Source organism: Gastrolobium bilobum, unplaced genomic scaffold (genome assembly GCF_033153095.1).
Source record: "Gastrolobium bilobum isolate Gb01-03AN ecotype WA unplaced genomic scaffold, APGP_CSIRO_Gbil_v1 utg9312, whole genome shotgun sequence".
Classification (NCBI taxonomy): domain Eukaryota; kingdom Viridiplantae; phylum Streptophyta; class Magnoliopsida; order Fabales; family Fabaceae; genus Gastrolobium; species Gastrolobium bilobum.
Window position 1 is genome coordinate 284,142 of NW_026898497.1, and position 10,909 is coordinate 295,050.

The 10,909-nt window shown below is 35.0% G+C and overlaps 1 protein-coding gene across 3 annotated transcripts; it reads left to right on the top strand.

Moving 5' to 3' along the window:
- Nucleotides 1–5,043: 5,043 nt before the first annotated feature.
- On the top strand, nucleotides 5,044–10,508 carry LOC133316879 (protein ABA AND ROS SENSITIVE 1). 3 transcript variants are annotated; one of them, XM_061518674.1, is made up of 8 exons: nucleotides 5,064–5,136; nucleotides 5,243–5,336; nucleotides 5,845–5,944; nucleotides 6,159–6,375; nucleotides 8,606–8,888; nucleotides 9,564–9,639; nucleotides 9,747–9,793; nucleotides 9,887–10,508. In XM_061518674.1, exons 2-8 carry the CDS (start codon nucleotides 5,248–5,250, stop codon nucleotides 10,065–10,067), a joined length of 993 nt encoding a protein of 330 aa, XP_061374658.1. In that variant the 5' UTR covers nucleotides 5,064–5,136; nucleotides 5,243–5,247; the 3' UTR covers nucleotides 10,068–10,508. The 3 variants fall into 3 exon arrangements, with proteins under 3 accessions (XP_061374657.1, XP_061374658.1, XP_061374660.1); XM_061518673.1 differs by having other exon boundaries at nucleotides 5,044–5,336; XM_061518676.1 differs by lacking the exon at nucleotides 5,064–5,136 and having other exon boundaries at nucleotides 5,845–5,930.
- The last annotated feature ends 401 nt before the right edge of the window (nucleotides 10,509–10,909 follow it).

Here is a 10,909-nt window from a genome sequence, read left to right on the forward strand (position 1 = left end):
ATCAGTAACTCTTTTTGCAATATCATCAGGAGTATTTTTAGAAAAATAAATACTTGTTTTCTGTTGACTAACCTTTTGCCGAGATATTTCACCAAATAAATTCAGACATCTGAGAAGAACTTAAATCTGCTCCCCACTAGCTTCAAGAAACAGCATCAAATCATCTACAAAGAGCAGATGAGAAATTTTTGGCCCCCTTTTTTCTGCTCTAATCGACTTCCACATGCCACCATTAGCAGTTGTATCAATGATGTGAGAAAGTTTTTCCATAGCTAGGACAAACAAATAAGGGGACAAAGGCTCCCCTTGTCTTATACCTTTACTTGTCTGGAATTCCTGTCAAGTTGCCATTCCAAATTACACTGGTCCTTGGACTACAAATAGCTACCATAATTAATTTAATTAAATGATCTGGTACCTTAATCTCTTCCAAGATTAGCCGAATAAAATTTCAGTTAAGACGGTCATAGGCCTTCTCCAGATCAACCTTAACTGTCATGAAACACCTTTTCCCCTCATTTTCCTCATAGAGTGAACAAGTTCTTGAACAATAATAATATTGTCTTGAATATGTCTCTGAGGAACAAAACTTGTTTGAGCTGGAGACACCACTTTAGTCATAATTGGCTTTAATCTATTTACAATGATCTTGCTAACAATCTTTTAAACCACCGGGCAAAGAGAAATAGGCTGAAACTGAGTAATCAGAGATGGATTCTGGAACTTAGGAATAAGAACCAGAAGGGTGGAATTAATAGAAGCCAACATCTCAGGATAATTCCAAATTTGCTGCACTAGGGAGCAAACTTGAGATTTAATAAGATCCCAATTTTTCTTATAAAAAATGGCAGGAAAACCATCAATCCTTGGAGCTTTAAAATTGCCCAAGTTGAAAACCGTATGCTTTATTTCCAAATCAGCCGGATACTTACCGAGGCAATCCATATCTCTCCTAGAAAGATCTGGCCACAAGTTCTCAGATGTGATCCATCTTCTATACTTAACATCTTCAGTAAATAGAGTTTAAAAAAAATTATAGGCCAAAGACTTAAGCTCCTTTGTTTCAGAAACCCAGGCACCATTGTCATTCCTTAGTCTAAAAATTTTATTTGAGCTCCTCCTTACAATTGTACTTAGGTGATAGAATATTGTGTTTCTATCCTCATCCACTATCCACTTTTGGTACCTGTAAAGTTCCTCCTCTTTAAGGACATCTAACAGTAAACTTTGACAATTTTCCTCCATTCTCTTCAAATTATCCGAATCATTCAGCTCACGCTCACCCTGAATCTGAGCAATTCCATTAACAAGACTACTTTTCCTTCTATCAATGTTGCCAAAAACTTCTCTGTTCCACAATTTAATATTCGGTATTATCCTTTGCAGCATATATGGTAAATCAAAATCATTATCCCACTTTGCTTTCATAAAATCATTAAAGGAATAGTGCTCCTGCCAAATTGCAAAGAAACGAAATGGCCTCATGCTTCTATCTCTGGCATCTTCAAAGAGCTTGATAATAAGAGGATTATGATCAAATAACAAACGAGGAAGAGCATAGACTCTGGCTTCCTCAAACATAACTCTCCAATCCAGATTAGCCACCACCATATCTAGTCTTTTAAAAATTCTATCTAGATTCGCCCATTTTGGACCTTGCCAAGTAAATAGAGAACCATCACAGCCCATATCAGCTACTTTACAATCTTCAAGAACTTGAGGAAACTTACCACACCTTGATGAATCAGCCCTGACACCTCCTTTTTTTCCATGAGTAAATGCAATTTCATTGAAATCTCCTCCTGGGATCCATGGATCAGAAATAAAGGTATTGAGATTACGCAAATCATTCCACATAATTTCTCTCAATGCTTGAGTAGGACTAGCATAAATAGCTGTAAAATAAAAAGGCTGGCCCGAAGGTATTTTTACATTACAGTGAATCAATTGGGAGGTTTTGGATACCAAACCTATTTCAACTTTTTTGCTATGCCACATGATCCAAATTCCACCAGCGAACCCAACAGCCTCTTCCACAATTGAGCTATCAAAACCTAGTTTTTTTAGGATCTTATTACACACTCTACTTTGAGTCCTAGGCTCAAGCAGGACAACAATGTCTACATTATTCTTCCTAACCATTATCTTAAGGGCTCCACCAAATTCTCTTTTGGCAGCCCCTCTAGAGTTCCAAATCAGAAAATTCATTAATAACTAATTTGATTAAATGCAGATTTAAGGGATACCTGCTCCTTTTGACTCTTTTGCATGAAAGTTTCTGTTCCAGCATTATTTTGAAGACTATCACTTGCTTGATTCTCTTGATGCTTATCCACCGTCATCACATCTGAAGGCTTCGGTTCATGTTCCCCTTTACACAGTTTCTGATCTAAACTTTCATTGTCCAAACCTTGGTTCAAAATATTAGATTTTGAACTGCCAATTGAAGGTTGCAACTTTGCTTCAGAATTCATATTCCTAGAGATTTCTCCTTCCTTAGACTCACTCATTTGACTTGGTACTGTTTGGGAGGACAGATTTTTACCTCTGATCCCAACCTTTCCTCCATCAGAAACTTCTTTAGATAAATTCAAATTATCTCCCTCCTTAGTATCCCCCACCAATAAGAACTTTGACTTAGTTTCAACCAAAGAAACAACATTGGATTCTGATTTTCTGCTTTTGGATTGAAGAGAGCTCTGATTAGGATCTTGATAAACAACCATCGTACCTGCTGTTTGACCTTTAACTACCTCGACTTCCTTATTCCTCAACACCTCAAAATTATTAGCCCCCTTTTTGCTATACTGACTTTCTTTCCCCTTAGCAGCTTCATTTTTCCTTATCTGATTGCCTCTATCTTTCCTTCCTCTTATCACCAGCATCCAGGGACCAAATTTAGGATTTTCCTCCCTTGAATTTGAGGGTGAATCCTCTTTATTACTATGATCCTCCAGCCTACCATCATCTGTGTTTGGAACCTGCTCAGCTACTTTTTTGTTTGGGCAATTCTCCCTTCCATGTCCATACATCCCGCACTGATAACAGATTAGGTGCAACCCCTCATACTCAACCTTCTTGATTCTGCCATCCACTTTAAAATCCACTTGCAGAGGCTTGCTAAGATCTAATTCAACACACATTCTTGCAAATCTACCTCTTGCAAGAGAAGTAGTAGCTGCATCCAGTTTAATAAATTTTTCCAGCCAATTCCCTATATCCTTAATCAAATCAGTGTTCACATATTCCATAGAAAATTCAGGGAGCCTAACCCAAACCATAATTCTATTGACTGTTGCCTGGAAAGGCTGGAAATCAGGTTCCCAAGACCTGATCGCTAAATAATGATAAAAAATAATTCATGGTCCCGCCATAAGTGCGAAATCCATGTCTTTTTTTTTTTTTTTTGTCAAAACGGACCAGAAAGAAATCGTTTTCCAAGTCAGTTACTTGAATTCGACCCTCTTTAGCCCACATATTTTCTAATATTTTCTCTTTGTTATTTTATATCTCATCTAATGCATTCATGGTTTAAAAAATAAAAAAGTTCACTTATTTTTATCAAAAAAATAAATTCAAATCAAATTTTATTTTATTTTATCTATTTTTTACCCAATATCGTTATAAAATTATCTAAAGAAAGTAAATATCTTATTTTGATAATACATATTTAATTTATCTTAAATAATATTTTTTAATTTCAAATATATTTTTAAAATTAAAAAAATTACTATAATTTATAAATTAATTTCAGAGTAAATAACTTAAAATATTTTTTAAACCCTAAATGCATTACAAGAGGATATAAAATAAAAAACAGAAAAAAATATTTTAAATATGTAGTTTTTAAACTACAAGGGGTCTAAGTGAAACATTTTGTAACCACAAGGGTCTAACTAAAAATTTGAAACCATAGGTGGTTAAATGATATATTATTTCAGCATAGTAGGTCTAAGTGATAAGTTTAAAATCACAAGGGGTCAAATGACAAATCACAAAATCACAATGGGTGAAAACAAAATTTTCCCTTGGTATTTTAACCCGATTTCATGAACCAAGTTCCTTCATTATAGGAAACAGTATCAAACATTTTTTGTGTCAATACATCACAAAAATTTGTTTTTCTAAAGCCCCGAAACAATTTAAGATTTTAATGTATTCATTGAAAATAATTTGAGAAATTTTCTAATTTTCATGTAATAAAACTTAGAAATTCAGATTTAAAATTTTCTTCGAATACTCAATGAAAACATGCATATGATATATGATTAGAAAACTCTCGTCGTGTAGAACAAAAACCCCAAGATTTTCAAGACCAATAGCAAAAAATTTCAAACGAAATTTTATAATTAACTTTAGGTTCTATATACAAATTTCGAATTATAAATAAAAAAATGTGTGAGTCTTATAATCATATTTGCATAGTTCTGATATTAAATAAAAAAGTTAATTTTCAGCCCAAGAACAGGAACGAGAATAAGCTAATGCATGGATGGCTAATATAAATATGTGGAGAGCTGCTGCTTAGTAGAATATAAGTTACATCAAATTCAAATTACTGATTGAAAAAATCATATTCTGTTTTACTTTTTTTATTAATATCATTTCTTTTATTTACTTTTTTTATTGACTCTTATAATTTTAAATGTTTGTTAAAAATTTATATGATTTTTTAAAATCTTATAAATTCATATTGTCATTTCAAATTTTATAAATTCGCTTAAAATTCTTTAAAATCCAATCTTAGAAAATATTGATTGTAAAAAATATTTAAAATCACTACAATTTTAAATAATTTTTCAAAATCTATAAAATTTTTTATCTCAAAATAATATTTTAACGGACAGGTTATATTTACAAACTTTTTTGTTTACAAACTACACTATATTTTCTCCGGAGAACATAAAACATACTGTAATTTATAAAAAATTTCTTTGTAAATGGATATGTCCCTATATTTTAAATCATAATCCAATACATCCTCTTATGATTCTTTTTAAAATCCTCTGCCGGTGTGATTGTTCGTTTCACCCGATCCATAACAATTGGTTCGGGTTAAATTACCCGGTTGCGGTTTGCGAACCCCTTGTTTTTCCGGGGTAATGGAGACTATAGTTTGATTTGAAAGATGAATCCGTAAGATTATCAATTCAACAATTTTCTGGGTGTTAAGGTTTCAGTACAAAGTTTGCTCCTTTTTCAATCGTTTCCCTCTACGCCTCACTTACCTTCCAAAGAACAGGGAACATGGATGCGCAAGCCAAGAAAAAGGCATATTTTCGTGCTAAATTGAATGCCCAGAAGAAGGAAAAACGCATAGAATCTCCCCTTGTTAGGTTGGTACTTGCTGCACTCCATTCATCTTTCTCTTCTGACTTCAATTCGCTTTTCCCCCTTCATAACATCGATTCACTGAGCCTTTTGCAAATTTGCATATAATAAAATTGTTAATTTGTTACCCAATATACTGCTTTAGCTACAAACTAACTTTTCATGGTTTTATTTATTATTCTTCATATTAGAATGGCACTTTAATCTTTAAACACCTGCAGTTCTGCTTATGAACTGAGCTATGCCCATTCATTGATTTGGTTAATTTTCTGTTGATGTATATTTTGGAAGCTATGTTTGAGTTTGCAACAATGTTAAATACCCCCACTCACTCCTGTTATGATTTGCATCTTATTATAGCTACTCACATACTTGTTTGTGCTTGTTAAGACATTCCTATTTCTTGGCTCGGCATAAGATTATACTATCACAAGATGATTTTTTTTTTTTTTTTTTTTTTGGTATTCTATTATTATTTTGACTGTTTCTGTCTTTATGTGCATGTAAATACAGGTATAATGAATTTGATCAGCCCGTTTGCCGGGTTTGTGATGTTGCTCTGAAGTCTGAGTCTATATGGGATGCACACCAAGTTTCTCGTAAGCATCGTGAGGTGATAATATGTACAATCTAGTTCATGTACAGTCTAGTTCATGTTATGCAGATGTGGTTACATATTTAAACCATCTCTTGGCTTATGTTTAGATTATCTTATTATAATCGTTTTAGGGGGGGTGCCCTATTATGATTTGTTTCACTTTGTGTTTGTTTCACAGCCTCCCCACCCCAAAATGAGCTTACCTTAATGGAATGATTATTTTGGACAGGCAATAAGTAATCTTAAAGCTAATGCAGCTGGATCAACTCAGCAGAACATTGCTAAGCCTGTTACAGATACCATCTTTCTCAAAGCTAAACCAGAACAGCCTTCAGACTCACAATCCAAAATACCTGAATGTTCACGAGAAGTGCCTAAACCTCAGTCATCATCTATGCTTCCACCAGATTTTTTTGACAATAGTGATGCAAGAAAGACAAGATCTGGTAAGGATTTGATTTAGAAAAATGAAGTTATAGGCTCATTGTTGCACTTGCACGCTACAGGCACTGATAATTATGTTTGTTCATATACGCATATTTTGTGTGTAGATATATAATATCCAGCTTGTTCATTTACACACAATTGCAGCTCATATAATAAGAGTAAAATTCCTTTTTTTTCCCCTTGGAATTTCCACTTCTTTTGTAACTTATTTGATAGAGAATTTTCTGAATTGAAGTCTATTTTTTGGGTCTCATTGACAATGTTCATTTGTCTTCTTATTCAGACAAAAGGATTTGGTCTCTTAACCCTTTCAGGGCTGTTTTCTTACATACCTTTTTTCCCATTTCTAACTCATTTGTTATATAGAACTACTTTCCATCTTGAAAACCCTTCAGTAAGTCCAAGCTCTTTCTAAGGTCTAAACTTTTATTTGGACTGAGGTGCTTAATAGAATTAATACTAATGACATGTTATAGGTTCATGGGCCTCAAAAGGCTGATGCTTGTTCAGAAGTGGTCCCTCATTGGTTTTTACATTGTTTGCTTCCGCTTCTTTATGGTATACATTGTTTTATTTTATTTTTTCTGTTGTGGAGGATCCCTTGTCCTTCAATTTCCTTGCAATTTTCTTCTCTTCGTCTTAATGAATTTCTTCATGTATAAGATATAATTCTTAAGAGTAAGACATCCATATGCTTGGACTTTGAGAAGATTGGAGATGTGTTATGTAACATCCCGGGCGCTGACGAGGGCGGGGAGTGATCGCCGGTGCGAAAGGGCATGGTGTGAAAGTGCACAAACAAGGAGCGGCTCCTGTCAAGCTTCTAGGGACGGGGGTACATGAATGAATCGAATCAACACCCGAAAGAGAGGGATTCCAGAGACTGTGCTGGTATGGGACAGTACAGTTGGGAATAGCTTATGAGAATTAATTGGTACTACCTATACAAACAAGATGCATCTGCTTTTCGGTAGCCCGGAACGGAAGAACTCCATAGTTAAGCGTGCTTGACTTGGAGCAATTCTGGAATGGGTGACCTGCTGGGAAGTTTTCCCGAGAAGTGTGCGAGTGAGGAAAAAAGCACACTGAAAAGTCTCGTGTTAGTATGTGGGGCTAGTCGTTGATTCTTGAAGCGGCCGGACGTTACAAGTGGTATCAGAGCAGGGCCTCTCTTCCAGTACGGTGTGGTTCGAGGACGAACCAGGCGAAAACTGGTGGGCATGTAACATCACGGGCGCTGACAAGGGCGGGGAGTGATCGCTGGTGCGAAAGGGCATGGTGCGAAAGGGCACAAACAAGGAGCGACTCCTGTCAGGCTTCTAGGGACGGGGGTACATGAATGAATCGAATCAACACCCGAAAAAGAGGGATTCCAGAGAATATGCTGGTATGGGACAGTACAGTTGGGAATAACTTATAAGAATTAATTGGTACTACCTATACAAACAAGATGCATCTGCTTTTCGGTAGCCCGGAACAGAAGAACTCCATAGTTAAGCGTGCTTGACTTGGAGCAATTCTGGGATGGGTGACCTCCTGGGAAGTTTTCCCAGGAAGTGTGCGAGTGAGGAAAAAAGCACACTGAAAAGTCTCGTGTTAGTATGTGGGGCTAGTCGTTGATTCTTGAAGCGGCCGGGCGTTACATGTTAGTCTTTTTATACAGAATGATTGTACACAACAGTTGGCAGTATACTGCTTGTGAATGAATGCTACTTTTTGGGTATTTTTAATCTGCCAAAATTTGTATTTTGATAAATAACAATAATCATGGCATTTTTAGATTTTATAGGAGTAAATGAACCAGGTTGTTTGTGTCTAGGATGTCATATATATATATATATATATATATATATATGGAATAGGATTATTTTACACTTACATAAGTTACACTTTCAATCTTAATTGTTGATTCCATTTGTATCTAATAGATCACATGACTAATAAATTTGAGCTGTTAAATGCAAGATATGGTTAAAGATCTGAGGTAAAACTTGTAATTTTTATACCGGTGTAAGTTATCCTTTCATATATGTATATATATATATAGCTGCGAGTGGTGCGAGCATGCTTTTGTGAGTATTGAAATCACAATAAACAAATCATTAACTGAAGATATATCATTGGTGCTTTAGCATACCTAGGGACTTCTTGCTACATGTTTCACGATAACACTGATTGCAACACCAAATGTTAACTGACATTTGGTTTCATTAACATTTTTGCTTCCAGAAAAGGACTCTTCCCATTTGGTGGACTCTGATTTAGGTAGAAAAATAGGGGTTTCTGTTCAAAGTCGGGTGTTAAATGTGGAAAAGGAGAAGGATCATTCTCATGGCAATGATGCTGCACAGTCAAAGGTTAGTCAAGCAACAATGGAGATTAGCCAGACAACAGTCAAGACTACTGATCCAGAGATCAAGCAAGTAAAAGGGGCTCTGCCTGAAGGCTTTTTTGATAATAAGGAAGCTGATTTGCGTGCACGTGGCATAAAGCCTGTTAAGCCAGATGTCAAGTAGGTTCCTACTTTATGTTTTTTGTGTATCTGTACCAGCACTACTAAATTTAACAGTCATGAATGCAGGTTGCTTCTATTAGAAGATATTAGGGTTATTAATAATGAGCTTGGGCTTATACCAGTAGTAATACTAGTGCTTGACCTAATTAATAGTAGAAATAAGTGTATTAGGTTATATTATTTGAGTTAGTAACATCTTACTATTTATCTCATAATTCATTGTTAATCGTCATTCTCTCTTTTTCCTTTTCCTTGTTTAAAAAACCTGTAGTTTCAACATGGTATAAGAGTTTTGAGTGTATCAACCAGAGTTTTGAGTTTTGGAGTACTCTGAAAATAATGAAAACATGACTTATTCATAACATTAGATGATTGTATACCAACCTTGTTTGCTCCTCACACTATCACATTTAATCCTGTTGTTATAACCACATCCTTTAATGACCTTCCCTGGTATCTAATTAGTCATTTTATTCAAAGATATAAAGGTATAGTGGGTGAGTCGTTGTTATTGCTTGATATTTAGATTGTTAGTGCAGTATTTATAAACCCCTTTCACATATATTGGTTCTTTGAAAACTTTTGTTCTATTTAATTTTATGGAAGATTTCTATATTAGTTAAATAGATTGAAACATGGAATAATATTGATTTATTTTAAATCCTTTCTTAGGGACGAATACAGGGAATTTGAGAAGTTGATTCAAGAGGACTTGAAAGAGGTCGATGACCGGTTGGAAGAAGAAGAGGTGATGATCATTATTTTCTTTCTGCTATAAATTTAAGTAAAAATTTCAGACCCTTATGGTGTATATGCACTACAAACATGAGATATGATCAAATCTTTGCTGAGCAGATTGATGCTGCTGAAACGATAGAAGAAGCTGAATCTGTGGAGCAGAAGTATGTTTAGCTATCATATCATATACTTCATTTGTTCTGTTCTCCCACCTGTACTAAAATTGCTTCCACACCTATCATTTTATCTTTGTACAGGATCTTCAGGGAGAAAGTGGAAATGTTGAAGAAGAAGAGATTGGAGCGAAAGGCTGCTAACTCTGCAAAGCGCTGTAAATTGTCTGAGGTTGTAGCCAAGGAGTCTAGACGTGAAGAGTCATCCAGTGATGATGAAAGTGGTGAGAATTTTGCTGTGGACTGGAGAGCACAACACTTGTGAATGCTTGCTAAATTTTGCTGTTTCTTGAAATCCACTCCAAACCTGGAATATAATACCTACATTCATACTGCCAAGTTTGTATGTACAACAATTATGCTGATCATCCTCTTATCCAAGTTCAGCCATTTTTATTAGAGCTTTGGACATTCAAGGTGTTTCTTTTCACTTCTTTACAACGTTCAGTTTGAACAGCATTGGTTAGAGGCTCAGACAGACAACCAGGCAATAGGTATTTGGTACTATTTAAAATTTACTTTTTATTTGTCTAAAAATCTGTTGTTATTTAGAAATTAGAATGCATCTAAGTACTGATTTGCCTTTTCCTTTTAGTGGGAAAAGTAATGAAGCCATTATGTTGTTTTGGAACCTTTTATAGTCTTGAACGTTGAAACAATTGGACCGAGCCAATGAGCTGGATCTGCAACAAAGAAAACACTAGTTATATTGCTTTTTTTTTTTTTTTTTTTTTTTTTAGTACAAACTAGTTATATTGCTTTAATATCAATGAGCTGTGTTTTTATACGATTTCAAGTACGTGTAATAGCTCAATCCCCAAGTCTTATTTGATTTCGTATCGAGTTCACTTTGATAAGTGGAATCTAAGGACAGTCTCATCCATTTATATTGCGTATGGAGGTCGGAGTCATGTAGCAAGATACGTTATTTATGTAACTAAATCGTAGCATATCAGCAATCCAAGTCACCATACAGTTGTTTGATAATATTTTGTTAACCAAACCACTCCTCCTTTGAAATCACATTTTTTTTTATTAGATTATGGCAACTAGGGTGGCATCTGGATTATGTATGTAACTGACGTGTAAGAGCCTCTCATGTCAAAA